Source organism: Corylus avellana, chromosome ca4, assembly GCF_901000735.1.
Source record: "Corylus avellana chromosome ca4, CavTom2PMs-1.0".
Lineage (NCBI taxonomy): Eukaryota > Viridiplantae > Streptophyta > Magnoliopsida > Fagales > Betulaceae > Corylus > Corylus avellana.
In genome coordinates this window covers 9,261,011-9,277,337 of record NC_081544.1, presented here as the reverse complement: position 1 = coordinate 9,277,337, position 16,327 = coordinate 9,261,011, and the positions used below count along the sequence as shown (strand labels likewise).

The following is a 16,327-nucleotide window of genomic DNA, read 5'->3' as shown; positions in this document are numbered from 1 at the left end:
TCTCGTCAGATACCCCATCAGGACGGACTCATGACGAGGATGAATTATTTTGTTTCTTTTGTCATGATGGCACTCTTTTAACGTTAAGACGTGGACATTTCTAGATCTTGAATCTGTGAAGTTTGGTTCATCAAGTCTTAACAAGAAATGAGTCGCTTTAAGACACTTAGAGTAAAATGTTTTCCCTATAAAAGGTTTTTCCTGTGATTGTTCAAATTTGACTTTTTGGGAAATATTTCTCTAAGTAGTCTCAAAAATTTTTCTGAGTTGTGTCTCGAGAGTTGGTTTTACAAGTCCTTTCTCTTGGTTGGTTGATTTTCGTTCCACAATACACAACAGTTCCCATTGCTACAAGGTGAAAGAGTTTATCAAAGGGTTGGTGAGAAGATGAACTCCATATAGATGGTCAGTTAGGAAACAAGCAAGGAGCTTGTTGTTCTTGCAGAGTCTAGAGATTCTCAAAGGTTTTGAGTATTTTTTGCAGTCTGTAATTTGAATCTTCATATCATGATTTCTTGGGTTTGGCTGCCCCGGAGTGGTTTTTCCCGTTGATTGGTTCAAAAGGTTTTCCACTTCATCAACAAGTTTTGGTGTTGTGATTGTGATGTTTTAAATTTCCACTGTGCATGTCTAAATACTTGATTGTATAATCTGAACTGTTTATTTGGTGGTTAAAGGTAGAACATGATCCTCGTATTCTTTCAATCATAGTGGTTTCATTGGGTTTTTGATTCATGTCTTGAGCGTATTCGCTGACCTCTTGTTTAATGGAACAAAATACCTCATTTTCTAGTGCACCTCCCATATTAAATGGTAATGAGTATGCTCAATGGAAAGTTCGAATGAGAGCCTAATTGAAAGGACTAATGATAATATATGATTACTATTGAAAAAGGGTTTTTCAAACCATATGAGGATTTTGATAAATGGAGTAAAGATAATACAGTTACGAGTAACTAGAATAATCAAGGTTGAAGCTCCATTTTCAACTGTGTCTCTACAGATGTGTTTCGTCGAATCACTCTTTGTGAGACGTCAAAGGAAGCTTGAGATATTCTTCAAAACACTCATGAAGGATTAAGAGGGGTGAGGAAAGCCAAACTTCAAATGCTGACATCTTGTTTTGAGATCATTAACTTGAAGGAAGATGAAATGTTTGGAGACTTTTCATCGTTTTGAGATCGCTAACAGAAGGATTCAAAGAGTAAAACCTACAAGGACAAGAAGGAGAAGAAGGCTCGTGGTCCTCAGTCCTATGGGTGTAAGGGTTATGGTCACATCAGGGCTGACTGTGTAAACTTGAAGAATGCTAAGGAGAATGCCATGAATGTATCTCTGAGTGATGAATCAAAGTCAAATGAATCTGATGATCAAAAAGGAAAGAAAGTCATAAGCATGGCATTTCCTGCCACAATTCAAGATTCTAAAGATCCTACGTTAGTTGGTATTGACGGGCAGTCTTATGAGGAGGACTCAAATGATGGATTAGTGAAAAGTGGTAGTCATCACGTTTCTCATGACACCCTTGTTAGAAATTGTGCAGATGCTAGGAGAAAGTGCAAGGACCTCTTAAAAAATCTGACTGAAGCAGAAGAACAAAACATTTTTCTTCAAAATTTACTGGATTCAACCAACAAAACTGAAAAATCCTTGAACGTAGAAAATAACTCCTTGTCTACTAAGTTGTTTGATATCAACAATGTTGTGACCAAATGGTAGGACGAAAATCAATTCTTGATGAATAGGATGGATGTAATCAAGGGTTCGGAAGATACCCAGAAAGAGGAAACTCTTATAGAATCTCCTTCACCAAAACTGAACACCATTATGAGCTTATAGAAGTCCTTCAATGTTAAACATGGAACTGACTATGATCAAGCTGCTTCTACTCCAAAAAATGTGGTAGCTTAAAAAAATTTGATAAATTTTGTTCATGCTTCACTTGTTGAATTGAGTAAGATTAGGAATAATGACAAGGATAAAGGTAGGATTACAAATAGGTCTCCTAACTTCCTTGGAATGCGAGGGTTGTTGGGATCATTTGAGTAAATTTCAAAACTTTTTCTTTTTACGCAGTGGATTAAAAAATACAATCCCCAAGAACTTTTGCCAACAAGATAAACATGCATAGATCTAATAACATATAAGTAATATTACTTACATGTAGCTTCGGCCTCTCCTAGGCATTGGGGTGTAGGAGTGTACAACCGTTCTTCCCATGATGTAGGGCTGAGCAATTGCTATTCCAACGAACTTGCAAACTTATGCTATGAGTCAATACTCATTCCACATTTTTTGCATTCTTCGTGTTCTTCGCGTTCTTCGTATTCGTCGCGTTCTTGATGAACTTGTGGTTGATCTTCAAATGGATCTTGATGAACAGATTCATCTTCTTGGATTTCTCCAAGAACTTCAAGATTCTACAAGAATTGAGGATTCAATTCTTAAACCAGACCTTCTCTTCAATGACTGAATATGACTATGGGTGTGGGCTCGTACTATTTGCTCAAGAGGCTAGAGAAACTAGAAGCAAAGACCTAGAGGGTAATTATCTCCCTTAGCCATGTATTACTTTCAGAAGAGAGAAAACAATTTTTCATTTCTTCTGTAAGTCTGATGTGTTTCCACACTCAATTCATAGTCTTCACTTGCTTCTCCTTGGCACCTCTATTTATACTGCTTGGATCACAGATGAAAACTGATTCTTAACCATGTGGGACTAATCACTGTGGAATTCAGCCAAATTTCTTTGGCCTATGTTTTATAAAATAAAACATTCCAAGTAAATACACATAAGTATAACTGAGGCCCAATATATATACTAGTCAATTTACATCAGCTCAAAAAGGGACCCAACGGAAAACATATCATTAGCTTAGTAGGTCCGCGACTATGTCTACATTGATCATATAACACGACTCTATTTGATCACAATTAAAACCACTACATAACAATGACTGTACTCTAATAAATATTTTTTAGTTAATCAATTAATCCTCGTGACGTACTTATTATGTATGTTACCTCTCCATGGAATCATTCCATAGTCGTACTAAAGTCTACGTACGGTTACTTTGTTCACTACATCTTTCCTTGAGTCACCGAATTAACTTCATGATAATCCTTATGTACCTTGTGCGAAATATTCTCACCTTGTACATGCATAAGTTTCAGTCATACCTACTGAAACACTCAGGCCTGAGCGCCAGGATAATCTTTCCCATTAAATCTAAAAGAATGGGAATATTCCTTGTCGCATTGTCTTAGACAAAGGATTTGGATTCCTTCTTGAAATCAGTCTTCCCACAATGCTACATGCGATCACCCAACATACTGAGATTAGATCGACCGCTAATATATGTCTCACTCTTTTAATACACCAAAATAATCTACACTTCACATCTGAGTTCACGGAACTTCTCAGGATTTAGAGTAAATACTATAAGCCATCATGCACGTACATCATTGTTAAGATAGTATTAGTAAACAAATGATGACTTACGTGGTCCTGTTCGGTGTATGGCCAATACCTCAACATATCAACCCAAAGCCTACTTGCTTCTCCTAACTAAGACAAGTCGTTGAGGTTCGATATGTTATAGTCTAGATGGAGTTCCAAATTCCATTTACGACTACGAACAATTAGTTTATAAGTTACAAGGACCTTTGAGTATGATCTTCTTTGATACACACACCGTCACTCAAATATAATGCATCTTAGGGATCTTACATACATATAATTAGACAATACACAATCTCACATATATATATCTTGCAAGAATATAACCGTATATGTCTATTGTTCTTTATCATAATATTTAAAACATTATCCAATCAATTGGAGTTTAAGACACCATTTCCATCAAGGCTCCTGTGGACAAAATTCTCCAATTCATATTAGGAGAATACCTTTTAAGAGACGTATTTCCACTTGCCATTTATGTGGCAAAGTAGGTCATATCTGACCAGATTTCAAAAGTCCTTCTCACAGATCCTCTGTTAAGGAAAACTCCCAAGAATATGATTTTGAGACACACAATAGCACCCATAACCAAATCATTTCCTTAATGAAGGACATTACCTTTCGGTTAGACAAACTTGATGGTAATCAGGGTCCTATTTAGAGTGTGTTGGGGCTACATGGTTAGTTCTTTTTGTGGATTGATTTATTTTGTGTTCAAGGTCATGTATTGTGTGTTGCAGTAACTTTATTTTGTTGTTTTTGCTCCCTTTCCCCCATTTTTATTCTGTTTTAAATGGTTAAATCATTCTTTGATGTTCGGTAGTTCCAAACATCAAGGAATAATTTATGTGGTGTTCTGGATGATCGGAATACTCAATATGGGTATTCCTATATTGGGTTATGCGATTATTCCTATAATATCCAGACAAAACACCCGTTCTATGGTTAAGGATTTCGTACTTAACCTGCTAATGTGCCTTTGAAACAAAGCCTTAAATCAAGAGCCCTAAACCTTCTTCAAATAACCCAAACTCCTTGGGATCTTTTTGAAGAAAAAAACCAAAAAACAACCTCACTGGTTGAACACTGGCCCAGGGACCACACGAGCACTCACTCTTGTTCAGGTGCGAGCTGTAGCAACCTAAATAATTAATTAGGCTTAAGACAGCTTGATTAGATAGTTAATTGGACTTTGGGTCACTAGGAACACCGGAAGGGGAAATTTTGGATTTTAGCGCTACCGTACACGAGTGCTTGCCCCGAGGACCATGTGAGCTCTCGTATGAACAATGTTATGCCCCTTGTGCAATACCCAATCATACATCTGAGCATTTTTTAACCTTTAGTGAACAGTACACAAGGGCTCAAGTGGGGACTAGAACGAGCGCTTGTTGACTTTTTATTGACCGCTAGTTTTTGTCCACGCGTACCACGTGCAACTCAAAAACCCTTGGATAACTAGTATACGAGCGTTCAACACTGTAGTATACGGACGCTCGAACCTTTCAAATATTCTCTACAACGCCCTCAGCTTTTTCCCCTATTTAAACCCACCCCTACGCTTCTAAACCTCAATTTTTACTTCTAAAGCCTTAGAGAAACTCTGTTTGTTTGGTTTTTGAGTGTGTGTGAGGTTATGAGTGTCTTTGGAGAAGACGGAGGCCTTCTTGGAAAGCTTGCGTTGTTGAGGTAACCATTGCATTCTTTTTTTTTTTTTTTTTGTTAGGTTGGTGATGTTAGGTTCTTGATTTTTGGTACTTTACTTCTTAATGTCTAGAAGTTTTAAGCTTTAATCTCGTTTGAAGTTTCCCTTTGTATTTAGGCTTAATCTTGTTATTTGGAGATGTTGTTTTTGTTGAAAAGCGTTTCATGGCCTTAGGACTAGTCGGGGTAGCCTCAAGAATCATGTGGACCAAATGAGATTCTACCTGAACCTGACTGGTTGAACGCTCACCCCTAGGCACGAGCACTCTACCAAAGATGTTTGGGGGAAGGCCCTTTTGGCCAAGCACCCTATGACCCCGATTTTCAAGTCATGGGTTTGTTTTAGTTGGACTTAGGACTAATGGGAGGTTTTCCACATATTTGGACAACATGAATCGTTTGGAGGAATACTCGGAGAACTTGTTCGACCTAGGTGAGTTTTAACTCACATAATGCTCACCATTTATTACCATGCATTTAATGACTATTTTGTGTACCAGAACATGCATATTTACAACTCTCACAATATACACTTTGTTGCACCATGAACTTTATCATTTGTGAAAATGTGCTAGTTAACAAGATAATGACATTGAGATTTGTACAAGTATGCATGTAAAATACGGACAAGACTAATTGCATCGTATGGTACAACGATACATGCAGGATAGTGGCCATGGGCTTACTATACATGTTAACTTTATGGTCAAATGTGTGTGTTGGTATATGGGCCTTGGTTCCAATGGTTGTTTCGTGATAGACGTAGCCATAACGGGCGGTCACTACAGGACATACATCATTAGTAGCATTGGCCACCCGAGGTCAAACACCGTCGAGCTGCTAGAGTTATGGACAATAGCGTACAATGGTTGGGGCACGTGCATTGTATTACAGGTCCCTCAGGACAGCGCCAACCCTGTTGAGCACCGGTAATATCTCAAGTAAACCATACTGTTGAACTCTCACTGTTTTTCATACCATAAGATATTGCCTTCATGGATTACTGGCATACTTAAACTATTGCATACTTTACAAAATGGAGTTTATCACTAAATGGCATGCGTATTGGGTGCATTATCTCTCACTAAGTCTTTGGACTTACCCTCCTTTATTTTGCCCCTCATTTTGTATAAATTACGGGGTTAAGCAAGCATTGAGGAGGATGCCTTCAGACCGGATCATGGTGGTTGCTCAGGATCTGATTCAGGTCATTTTTGTAGATATGTACCCCGTTTGGCTGAAGTCCATATGGGACGATGGAGGAACCATCCGAGCGAAGATGATTTAGATTGTCATTATGTTAGCACTTCTTAAAATTAGGCGTTGACCTTGCTATCTTATTTTCAGACAATGATTTGGGCCTGTAATATGTTTATTTTGATGATCAGTGCTTGACCATACATTTGACGACATATTTATAATATGATGTTTTATCTTTACTCTAGTGATTATAGTTATGAAATTTAGTTCTTGCTTTCTATTCCTATAGTTTAATATCTTCCTCTACATTCTCTCGTTTAGGAGAGATAATGATCCCTGAATCTTGTCCCATGAGGGATGTAGGCATGGAGAGAAACCATGTAGTCAATTACCAGTTAATTGATTTTCACAGGGTGTTACATGAGCGCTCACATGAACAATGCAATACCACTTGTGCAACACCCAATCGTACATCTGAGCGTTTTTTACCTTTTGTGAACAGTACATGGGAGCTCACTGCTACAGTACGAGAGCACTCGTTGACCAGTTTTCAGATTATTGGACAATACCCAATCATACGCCTGAAAAGCATTTTCAACCTATTGTAAATAGTACATGAGCGCTCACACCTTTTTATAATTTCCCTTGCATCACCTTCAGCGTTTTTCCCTATATAAACCCACCCCCATACGACCCTCAGCCCTCATTTCAGCCCATGTTGCCTTAGAGAAACCCTACTTGTTTGATTTTTGAGAGTTTGTGAGGTTTTTGGGTGTTTTTGAAGAAATGAGGGAGTTTGAATTCTTGCTATCTTCTAAGGTGACTTTTGAATCCTTCTTTCATGCTTTTTAATTATTGTTAATGATTTCCTAGTGTTACAAATTTTAAAGATGCTATGACAAGCTCTTATACCTATCTTTTTAACAAAACCAAGAAATGTTTTCAAAAGGCTTTTAAACACCTCTTTGATTCTTTATGTTGTGTTTTCTTATGATATGTGTCTGAGCCTAGGAATAAAAGTACCAACTCATAGCTGTAGATAGGAGCCTTAAACACATTTGTGAGTTTTTGGCCAAAACCCTAGCTCCTTGGCCGAATGGTCGCCCTAGGGAGCGAGCACTTGCCCAGAGAGCAGGTCACACAGCTCTTTGTCCCAAAATGTAGTCCAAAGGTTTTAATAGTCATTTTCGTTAGATGGAACCTTATAGAGTTCTCTAGTACTGCTTATAACAATGAGTCATATTTTGTTATAGCAGGGATTCGTGATGTCAAACGACTCGAGCAAGTGAATGAGGTAAGTAAACACTTATGAACACTTTCCTTAAAAATATGGGATATGTCAGCTGACTGACTACGTGTATGATATGAGCATGTCTTCTTTTTGTAATAACTTAGTAACTGCTTTAACAACTGGTTGATAAGATGCATTATATGACATGGTAAACCGGTATGTGCGGAATAATGGCCATGGGTTTACTATATAGACTTGATTCTATGGTCAAATGTATGTGTGTTATATGGGCCTTAGATCCAATGGTTATTTGTGACCGGCGTAACCATTGCCTAATGGTTGGTCACTACAGGGTATACATCATTAGTAGGGTGGGCCACTCGAGGTCGGACTCGGTTGGGATGCTAGAAATGGACGATAGCGTACAATAGTCGGAGCACCGACATTGTATGAATGGTCCCTCAAGACAACGCCAACCCTGCTGAGAAGGGGTTATATCTCGGGTAGACCATATATGATAGTTATAACCTATAAAGTAGCCTATGCCTCGCACTTCAAGTACTCCACCACCTGATGACAACCCCACATGGAACACATTTCATTCAGAGGTTGCTGAAGTGAATTTCATTGGGGTGAAATTTTTTTTGGCAAATTCCCTGGCTACCCTAGTTTTTGAGAACTCCCATAGAGACAATAGGTTGATCATGAAACTAGTTCGGGACAAACACCCTGAACATCGTCATGGGGAGCATCAAGACCCATTTACTGGGAGAAGCAATTTCGGGATGTTAAGAGGAATCCTCTTCCTTGTGGAGTGCTACATGATCATAAAGATGAAGGGATGGAAGAGCTTACTTGGACTTCTGAAGGATCAAGGTAAGATCCTTCGGAACTCGTACTTCAATTGAAAAATACCTCATAGGATCGAGTGCAGGTCCTGTGCACTCGACTCCTCATTCCACCAGGGTACATGATCTCCATCCAATTTTACATTATCCATTGTTGTTTCATTCCTTGATTATATTTTTACAACAATGTGTGCACTTGATTGGTATTTGGTTGGAGTATCACATTTTTTTTAGGACATGTGTTTTTGCATTCAAGTTTGGGGGTATGATATGCCCACATCTACTCATTTAGGTGTTCCTATACTCTTGATCTTATTCTTTAGTTCTATACATACATTGGGGACAATGTATGATTCAAGTTTGGAGGTATGGAAAGACAAAACATGATCCATTTTTGTTGTTATGTCATTCTTAAGCATATGGTTGACCTTTGGTTTTGGTTTAAATTTCATTGATAGGCTTAAAGTTATGAACACATGATCATATGACTTAGGAATTTTGAGTCTTGTTACTTACTTTCGGCAACATGAGATGCTTCTTGTTTCAATTTAAATCTATCTCGAGCACACTAGCACATGTTTGTGAGGTATGAATTTTGAGACCAATTATGTTTGTTTTCAATATCTTGAATTCTATTGGGTTACATATTGGATGAATAACTTTGGCATGCTATAACTAAAAAATAAAAATAAAAATCAAGTTTGAATTTTTCGCTGAGTAACCGGACCTCTTGCTTCATTAAGTAGTGAGTATTCACGTCAAAAAGTGAAATTTTTGGGTTGATTAATAAAATGGCTAGCTTAGCTTCATAGCATTTTTGACTCGAGTTAGTAAGTTCTTAGGGGTGTCTTTACACCTAGTGCCCTAAAGCCATTTGGTTTGGGAGACATTGGCCTAACACTCGATATATGGGTCAACTAGAAAGCTTAAGAGAGCTAAGCATTGCAAAGCCTACAAAAAAAAAAAAAAAAAGTATGCCTTGGTTGTTTCATTTGATATGAAGACCAATGAATTCTAAGATAGTGATTCATTCATATTGGAATTATTTTGAATCCTCATGATTATGTGTTAGTTCACTTTGCACTAATTGAAATTTGTGTATCTCAACCTGCCATTTGTAAGTGATTTGACTTATAAATTCCTTGAAATTTTGAAGATGAAGTTTACAATTTTAAGCTTGCTAATGAATGAGAACCATTATTTTTGTGATGCTTTATCCTTTTGAATGACATAATGATGACAATGTTTGTGGGTATCATTCCTGGAAAACCCTCACGAGACTTTACTTGTCCTCTAGAGAATGCCTAGGGGTTTAAAAGGCATGTTGCATACGCTAAATGCAATCGTACATCCCAGGAAAGATGGACATATCGTTTTGTTTGTCAGTTTATTTTCTGTTTTATATTGCTAAGGGACTAGCAATATGTAAGTTTGAGGGTGCGATAAGCGTCGAATGTTGCACATTCAAGCCACTTAATTTGCATATGTTAATTCCTTAGCATTGTTATTTGTTTGATTTTTGTGTTTTAGGTTTTATTTGGCAAACCATTGAAAATGGGGCTTAAAAGGCAAAAGCTGGAGGCATTCTGGACTTAGGATCGAGCGCGCATCCTTAGGATCAAGCGCACACGGGCGTACAGTGCACGGCAAGAATCCTTTTATAGCTTGGAATTGGTTTTCAGTCTCCTAATTGGACTGGGAGCCTGACCTCTAGTTTTTCTAGGGTTTTTAGGGTTCTCCTAATCTCTATAAATAGGCCTCTAAACATTGAAAATAAACACACCGCTTCTCAGAGCTAGAAATCATAAAATTGTCTTTGGAGCTTAGAAGATCATGAGTGGCTAAACCCCTTCATGGGGTGTTGATGTAACCCTATCCAAGCACAATGGTTTGATTGTATTTAATTTCTAGATTTTCAATTTATGCATGTTGATTGTATCACTACGAGAATTGCTACTTTTTGATTATGTTCTTAATTATTAAATACAATTGTTCTTAAATTCCAAAATCAATATTTGTGAAATTCTTCTCTTGTCTTAAAAAGTATTTTACTTTGTTGATCTCAAATCATTCTTGTTTTCTGTGATTATGAGGATGATGGTTATACAATGGGTTTAATTGACATATGATCAATAGGATTTGATAGGCCATGCCTAGGGAAGACGGATTGTACTACACCCTAGTTTAGTGTAATTTAGGTAGACAGTCTATGCCAACCGAAGATGGGTTACACTTATTCATTGATTGTATGTATCCTGTTAAAGAATTTGATAATTTATACCTAGGGAAGACGGATCGTACTGCATCTTAGTGGTTAGGTGAATGATCTGTTCCAACCGAAGATAGATTATGCTTATTCTTTAATAAGGTAGTTTCTTGTTTATTTATAACATGCATAGAATGAATTTCTGAGATTCATTATGATTAGCCATTGTTGTGCGGATAGAGGTGAAGTCAATACCCTACACTCTCTCTCTTGTTTATGATCGTTCCAAGAAAGCCTACCCCAAGTGGGATATTATGGTTATCAGAGAGCGACCAAATGATGCAGTGCACTCACAAGACCCTCGTCTCTATTTACAAACCCAACAACAATAAGAATGATAACATCCTACCCTTTTCATCTGACACAATGAAAAGTTCTCTAAGCCACGCATTGGTCAACTACTACCCGCTAGCCGGCCAGCTGTGGTCGGCTGAAGGAGGCCAGTTCGAACTCGATTGCAACACCATGGGAGCCAAACTAGTGGAAGCATGCTCTGAAGCAGAAGTGGATGATCTTGGTGATTTTACACCAACCGTGGTAGTCCAAGATCTTGTTCCAAAGACTGATTATAGTACTCCGATTAAAGAGTGGCCTCTATTGTTGGTGCAAGTGACAAGATTTTGTTGTGGTGGCTTTTGTGTTGGAACAGCCATATGCCATTCTCGTGATCAACCACTTATGCCTCCGCGCTTTGATCATATAGAGTTTTCCAAGCCCCCACTCTTGATAGGTTCGTTGGACATGAAGGCAGAGCAAAAGAAGAAAACCATTGTCACCTTGTTGAAGGTCACTAAAGTCTAGAGAGCAAGTCAAGGGACTGTGGAAGAATGCCAATGAGATATCATATCAAAAGAACATGTTGATGATCCTGTTAGAATATTTATTCTCTATGTTAAGATTTATTCCCTTATTTATTCTAGGGTTTCTTCGTCACTTTTTTTTTTTTTTTGATAACTAAAGCCTTTGTCCCCTTTACACGAGTTGGGTAAAGCTCGAGTTTTTGCCTACAAGTGCAATCCCAAAACTTGTTTGCACTTAAGGGGGGTCGAAGGCTTAGACATAATGCTTCATGAGGTATCATGGCCAAGCGACTTATCACTTGAACCAACCGCTTGAGATTAGGGTTTCTTGGTCACTATTCCTGATCTCTTTATAAATATCATTTATTATGAAACACACAAGAAATTTCAATACACTAAAGATGTAGCCCTAACGCTTCATTAATCTCTTTGTATGCTTCTGCTCTATGGACATGTCTTGATGGGGAGCTCTTGTCGAAGCCATTGAGCTATGCTACTGGAGTTATTAGGGAAGCAACTAAGAGAATGATAGATGAGTACATAAGGTCCGCTCTTGATTTTATGACAAGTCAGGATAATGTAGGTGCACTGAGGATCAACTTTAATGTCCATGGAAACACGGAAGCATCTTTTCTAGGGAACCCCAACCTTGTGATTGCGAGCTGGATAAAGTTGCATCGTTATGGTCGAAGAGTTTGGGTTTTTCTTCTTTTCTTATTATTTTCTTATGATGATGATTTCCATTCGAATTATGTGTAACTAATACTTTAGTTAGGGCTCGATTGAAGCCCTAATCATATCTCTTTAGGATTTATATATTGGCGCATTTGCTACAATTCATATTGTGATACTTAACTTAATTAATTCCTATGTTATTGAATTCCTCACATGAATGTGCTTGATCATCATATGTATGTGGTATGGATTTGTTATTTAAGTCAATTTGTATGACCGAGTCCTGGGCTTAATAGAGTGACAAAAGAATCCCATCACAGGTTCTTCGATTAATCAACATGAAAAACCAGAAGTAGATACCATGCTCTAGACTTCATGTGTTTGTCGATCTCCATAGATTTATGCTTTCTTGAAGAACAACTTAGTAGATACCATGCTAAATCTTTTGAAAGGGAAAATAATTAGAGTAGATACCATGCTTAATTCGTTGCTTAGGGAGATCAATAGCTTAAGTAGATACCATGCCCTTAGGTTGGCAAACATTGGGTATCTTGATATGGTATTAGCATTGGCATATTTTTTATCTTATTCAAGTATGATTAGCAGTGGATATCAAAATCCTACCCTTTCATTCTTATTATTTCAACTCAATATTTTATCTTGTTTAATTCAGTTATTTATTTAGGCAATTCTTTTAAGCGTAATCTATACCAATCCTCGTGGGAATGATTTCGTACTTGTTTTCTATACTATCGTTTTGATCTTGAACACTTGCGAGTAAAACGTACATCTAATCGTCTCTTAATTAGGTGGATATTTGCGCAACATTATTTGGTTATTGTGGCTGATCCATTACCCAACAAATTCTAACTTCTAATCTTTTGTGTGAAGCTTGTAAATGCCTTTTACAGAGTATTTGCGTGAAGCATGTGCTCTCTCTACGGACTAAATTTTGTTTTACTCTCTTTCCTTTATCTTACTTTGTTGTTGGAATGCAGATTCTAATTTCTTACTTTACGCTCCATTTGTTTTAATATAAAAATTTTATGTCGAAAATATTTGCAATCAAATCATTTTGTTTAAAAACAAAAAACAAAAAAGATTTTTCGTAAAATATTTTCGGAATTTGGCTCATATGACAATGAGCGATGGTAGAAAACAATCGACAACTTCCGTTAACCTCCAACAGAGGCCCAGTGAACTCCAATGGTGGTCCAACAGCATTTCGGTGGTTTGAGAAAGACGAACTCAAACTCATAAAATGTTTATGAAATTTAAAAATAAAAACTATTTTTCGAAACTAAGAAAGCGTTTTTTGTCAAACCCATATTTTGTGTTTTGTGGTATTTGATGTTTTTCTCTTAAATTGCACGATTAGAAAAGCTTCCTTTATCTACAATTCCTTTTCTAAATATGGCCCATGAACACTAGTGAAGGCTGACTTCCAGGGTTTGTGAGAATGGGTACCTAACGGTAATATGGGCCTGATCTGTATGATTTGTACTTGCAACTAAATCCTCATCCATTTGTGCTAAATCCTCACCCATTTTGTTCTCTTTCTTCAATATGAAGAATTTCATAATGGAATCAATGGAAAATTAAAGAGAAAAATAGCGAAAGAAAGAGAGAAATGGGACAAGATAATTTTGGATGGCTCAGTGTTAGATACTTGCTTCCACTTGAGAATTGGCTTAAAGGCGGGTTATATTGTGCTCTTATTTATTAATATATTTGCATTACAAATGACTCCCTATTTATTGGGAAAATATTTGGGATAAGTGAAGAAGACAATGCAAATAAGATAATCAAATTCAATAATTGATTTGATTATAATCAATTAACCATGGAGATGGAATATATAAATAAATAATCAAAAAATCAAATTAAACCTAGATTGAAACCTATATTCCAACACAATATTCATTACTTTTCTCCAGATTGTTTCTTTGCAATCTGACCAATTATGGGTTCAACCAGTGCCTCAAGGTCTTCCTTCAATGCATCCACCTACATTTAGAGACATTTTGAAGGCCTAATTAGACATCTAAACTAATGCACCATTTAATCACATTTTTCATTTGAAAAAGAGATTTTTTTTTTTTTTTCCTTTCCTTTGATGCATCAGTTGAATCAAACAAACTGTTTTGTTTGATAAAAATGATTAGGATGTTGGTCAATTAAGGACCAAAATACCTAAAAAAGACAACAGAAAAAACAAAGACAAAAAAAAATACCTTTTGAATGAAATTTTCTGTCAATTGAGCATCATGGGCAGCCTCTTCTGCAACATGTTCGACAAACAAAGCAGCTTCCTTCAGCTTGCCTTTCTCAGGCAGCTTATCTGCAACCTCTGCTGATATTTTCTCTGCAACAGTCGCCACCTTTTCAACCACCTTTGCAACGCCTTCCACCTCTTCAACCACCATATCGGCCTCTCCTAAAACATCATTTCCATTAAAAACAAAATAAAATTCACTGACATTACTAGCACATGACAAAAATTGTTTTAATATCATTTTTGTTTTGATAGATTTTCGAATTAAAACTTTCACTTTTGTGAATTTGGCTTAAATGCTGTTAAAAAAGAAAAAGAAAAAAGAAAAAAAAAAAAGCACATTTTCTATAGTTTTTTTTAACGGTTCAAATCTACTTCTACTCTCTTTCATAAAAAATTTTGAATTAGATAGGGACCGTCGTAAAAGCTATATAGAAGATGTGCAGCAGTCAGCATCTACGGCCTATTTGGATGTGTATTTGAAGAGCCTAAAAGTGCATTGAGCACTCAAAAAGTCTATTTGAAAAAAAAATAAATAAATAAAAAATACCCATTTAGTAAAAAAATTAAAAGTAATTTTAAGGGTTAAAAAGCCCAAAAATGGCCAAAAAATGCTTTTTGACTTAAAAAATCCATTTTTTAAATGCAATCTCAAACATACTCTAAGCGTCCTAGCTAGGTCAAGTTTGTAGGTCAAGTTTATGTTTTTCCAAATTATACTCTTTAAATCTAGGAAATACTTATTTTTGAAAGTTTTTTTTTTAAAAAATAAAAAAATAAATAAAAAATCCCCCTGTCCAAGCAAAATTTTAATTCGATTTAAGCAACTAAAGAGACATAAACAATAATCTTATTACCAAAAATCATGTTTACTAAATTGTACAGCTAAAAATATATAAGAGAAGCATAAAATGAAAAGATTTAGGTGTAAATGTTAATTTTAAACCATATATTAATGAAAAATTCAGCAGCGACTATATATATATATATATATATATATATATACCTTCAATTCTTCGTAGTTTTCCCCAATCCTGGTTCCACAACGGCAGCGAGATAGCCAATATAGAGCCCCAAACCCATTTTGCCCTGCATTCATGGTAGCTAGGTAAGGTAACTCGTCAAAACTCTTTTTCTCTTCATCGATGGCAAACATGCCTCTTTTTGTGGCATAATCAATTAAGGTTGTTACATTAATTATTTCATCGCGACTTTTATTATTATCAGTGACACGAATAATAATATAATTTTTCTCGATTGAGTAATTGCAATTAGAGCGGAACTAGAACATTTAATTTAGGGTGGCAAAATTAAAAAAAATATATATATATATATATATATGGGACCACCTTATGCCTTGATTGCAACGACTTATTAGCGAGGTCGTTAAAGAATAAAATTCTTATATCAATATGCTTGAATGTGCACCCATTTTTCTTTTTCTTGAAAAATTAAATCGTAAATTAGGGTATATAATTATATACATACCATCGAGGGAAGAAGAGCTTTGGAGGGGCTGGTGCTGGTGATTGAAACTTTCCATTTCCATGATTGACCCTGGAATGATAATCACCAGATCAACATGTAAAAGGTATGAAGAGATTATTTATTTTTGAAAAATAAAGTATTTGGAGGAAAGGGTAATTACTTATTGGCATCGAGTTTTGTTTGCGTTTTGCTATAATTGGTGCTGAAGAACTGAATGACCCTTCTGTTCATCCGATTATAACCCCCATTTCCAAGCTTATAATCTGCAGCAAAACCGCTGGCACAGCGGCCGGAGAAAGATCTCTGATGAAGAAGTAGTTGAAGAATACTTGGCAACTTGTAGGAAACCCAGGAACCTGTTCTAGACATATTGAACT

General features: G+C 36.5%; 1 protein-coding gene and 1 pseudogene across 1 annotated transcript; one reads left to right on the top strand and one right to left on the bottom strand.

Moving 5' to 3' along the window:
• The first annotated feature begins 10,928 nt into the window (after positions 1-10,928).
• LOC132178009 (hydroxycinnamoyl-CoA:piscidic acid hydroxycinnamoyltransferase-like) lies at positions 10,929-12,271 on the top strand (annotated as a pseudogene).
• Positions 12,272-13,974: 1,703 nt separating this feature from the next.
• Positions 13,975-16,327, bottom strand: LOC132179787 (uncharacterized). Its single transcript, XM_059592560.1, has 5 exons — positions 16,111-16,327; positions 15,951-16,019; positions 15,469-15,551; positions 14,422-14,624; positions 13,975-14,194 (listed from the first exon to the last, which is right to left on the bottom strand). Exons 1-5 carry the CDS (start codon positions 16,317-16,319, stop codon positions 14,111-14,113), a joined length of 648 nt encoding a protein of 215 aa, XP_059448543.1. The 5' UTR covers positions 16,320-16,327; the 3' UTR covers positions 13,975-14,110.

Bases quoted from the DNA above. Each gene is read 5' to 3' on its own strand.
- LOC132179787 (XM_059592560.1), bottom strand. From the start codon at position 16,319: ATGTCTAGAACAGGTTCCTGGGTTTCCTACAAGTTGCCAAGTATTCTT. The intron at 15,552-15,950 runs GTATGTATATAA...CCATGAATGCAG, and splicing joins AAGCTCTTCTTCCCTCGATG to GGCAAAATGGGTTTGGGGCT. The intron at 14,195-14,421 runs GTATTTTTTTTT...CTCTAAATGTAG, and splicing joins CAGAAAATTTCATTCAAAAG to GTGGATGCATTGAAGGAAGA.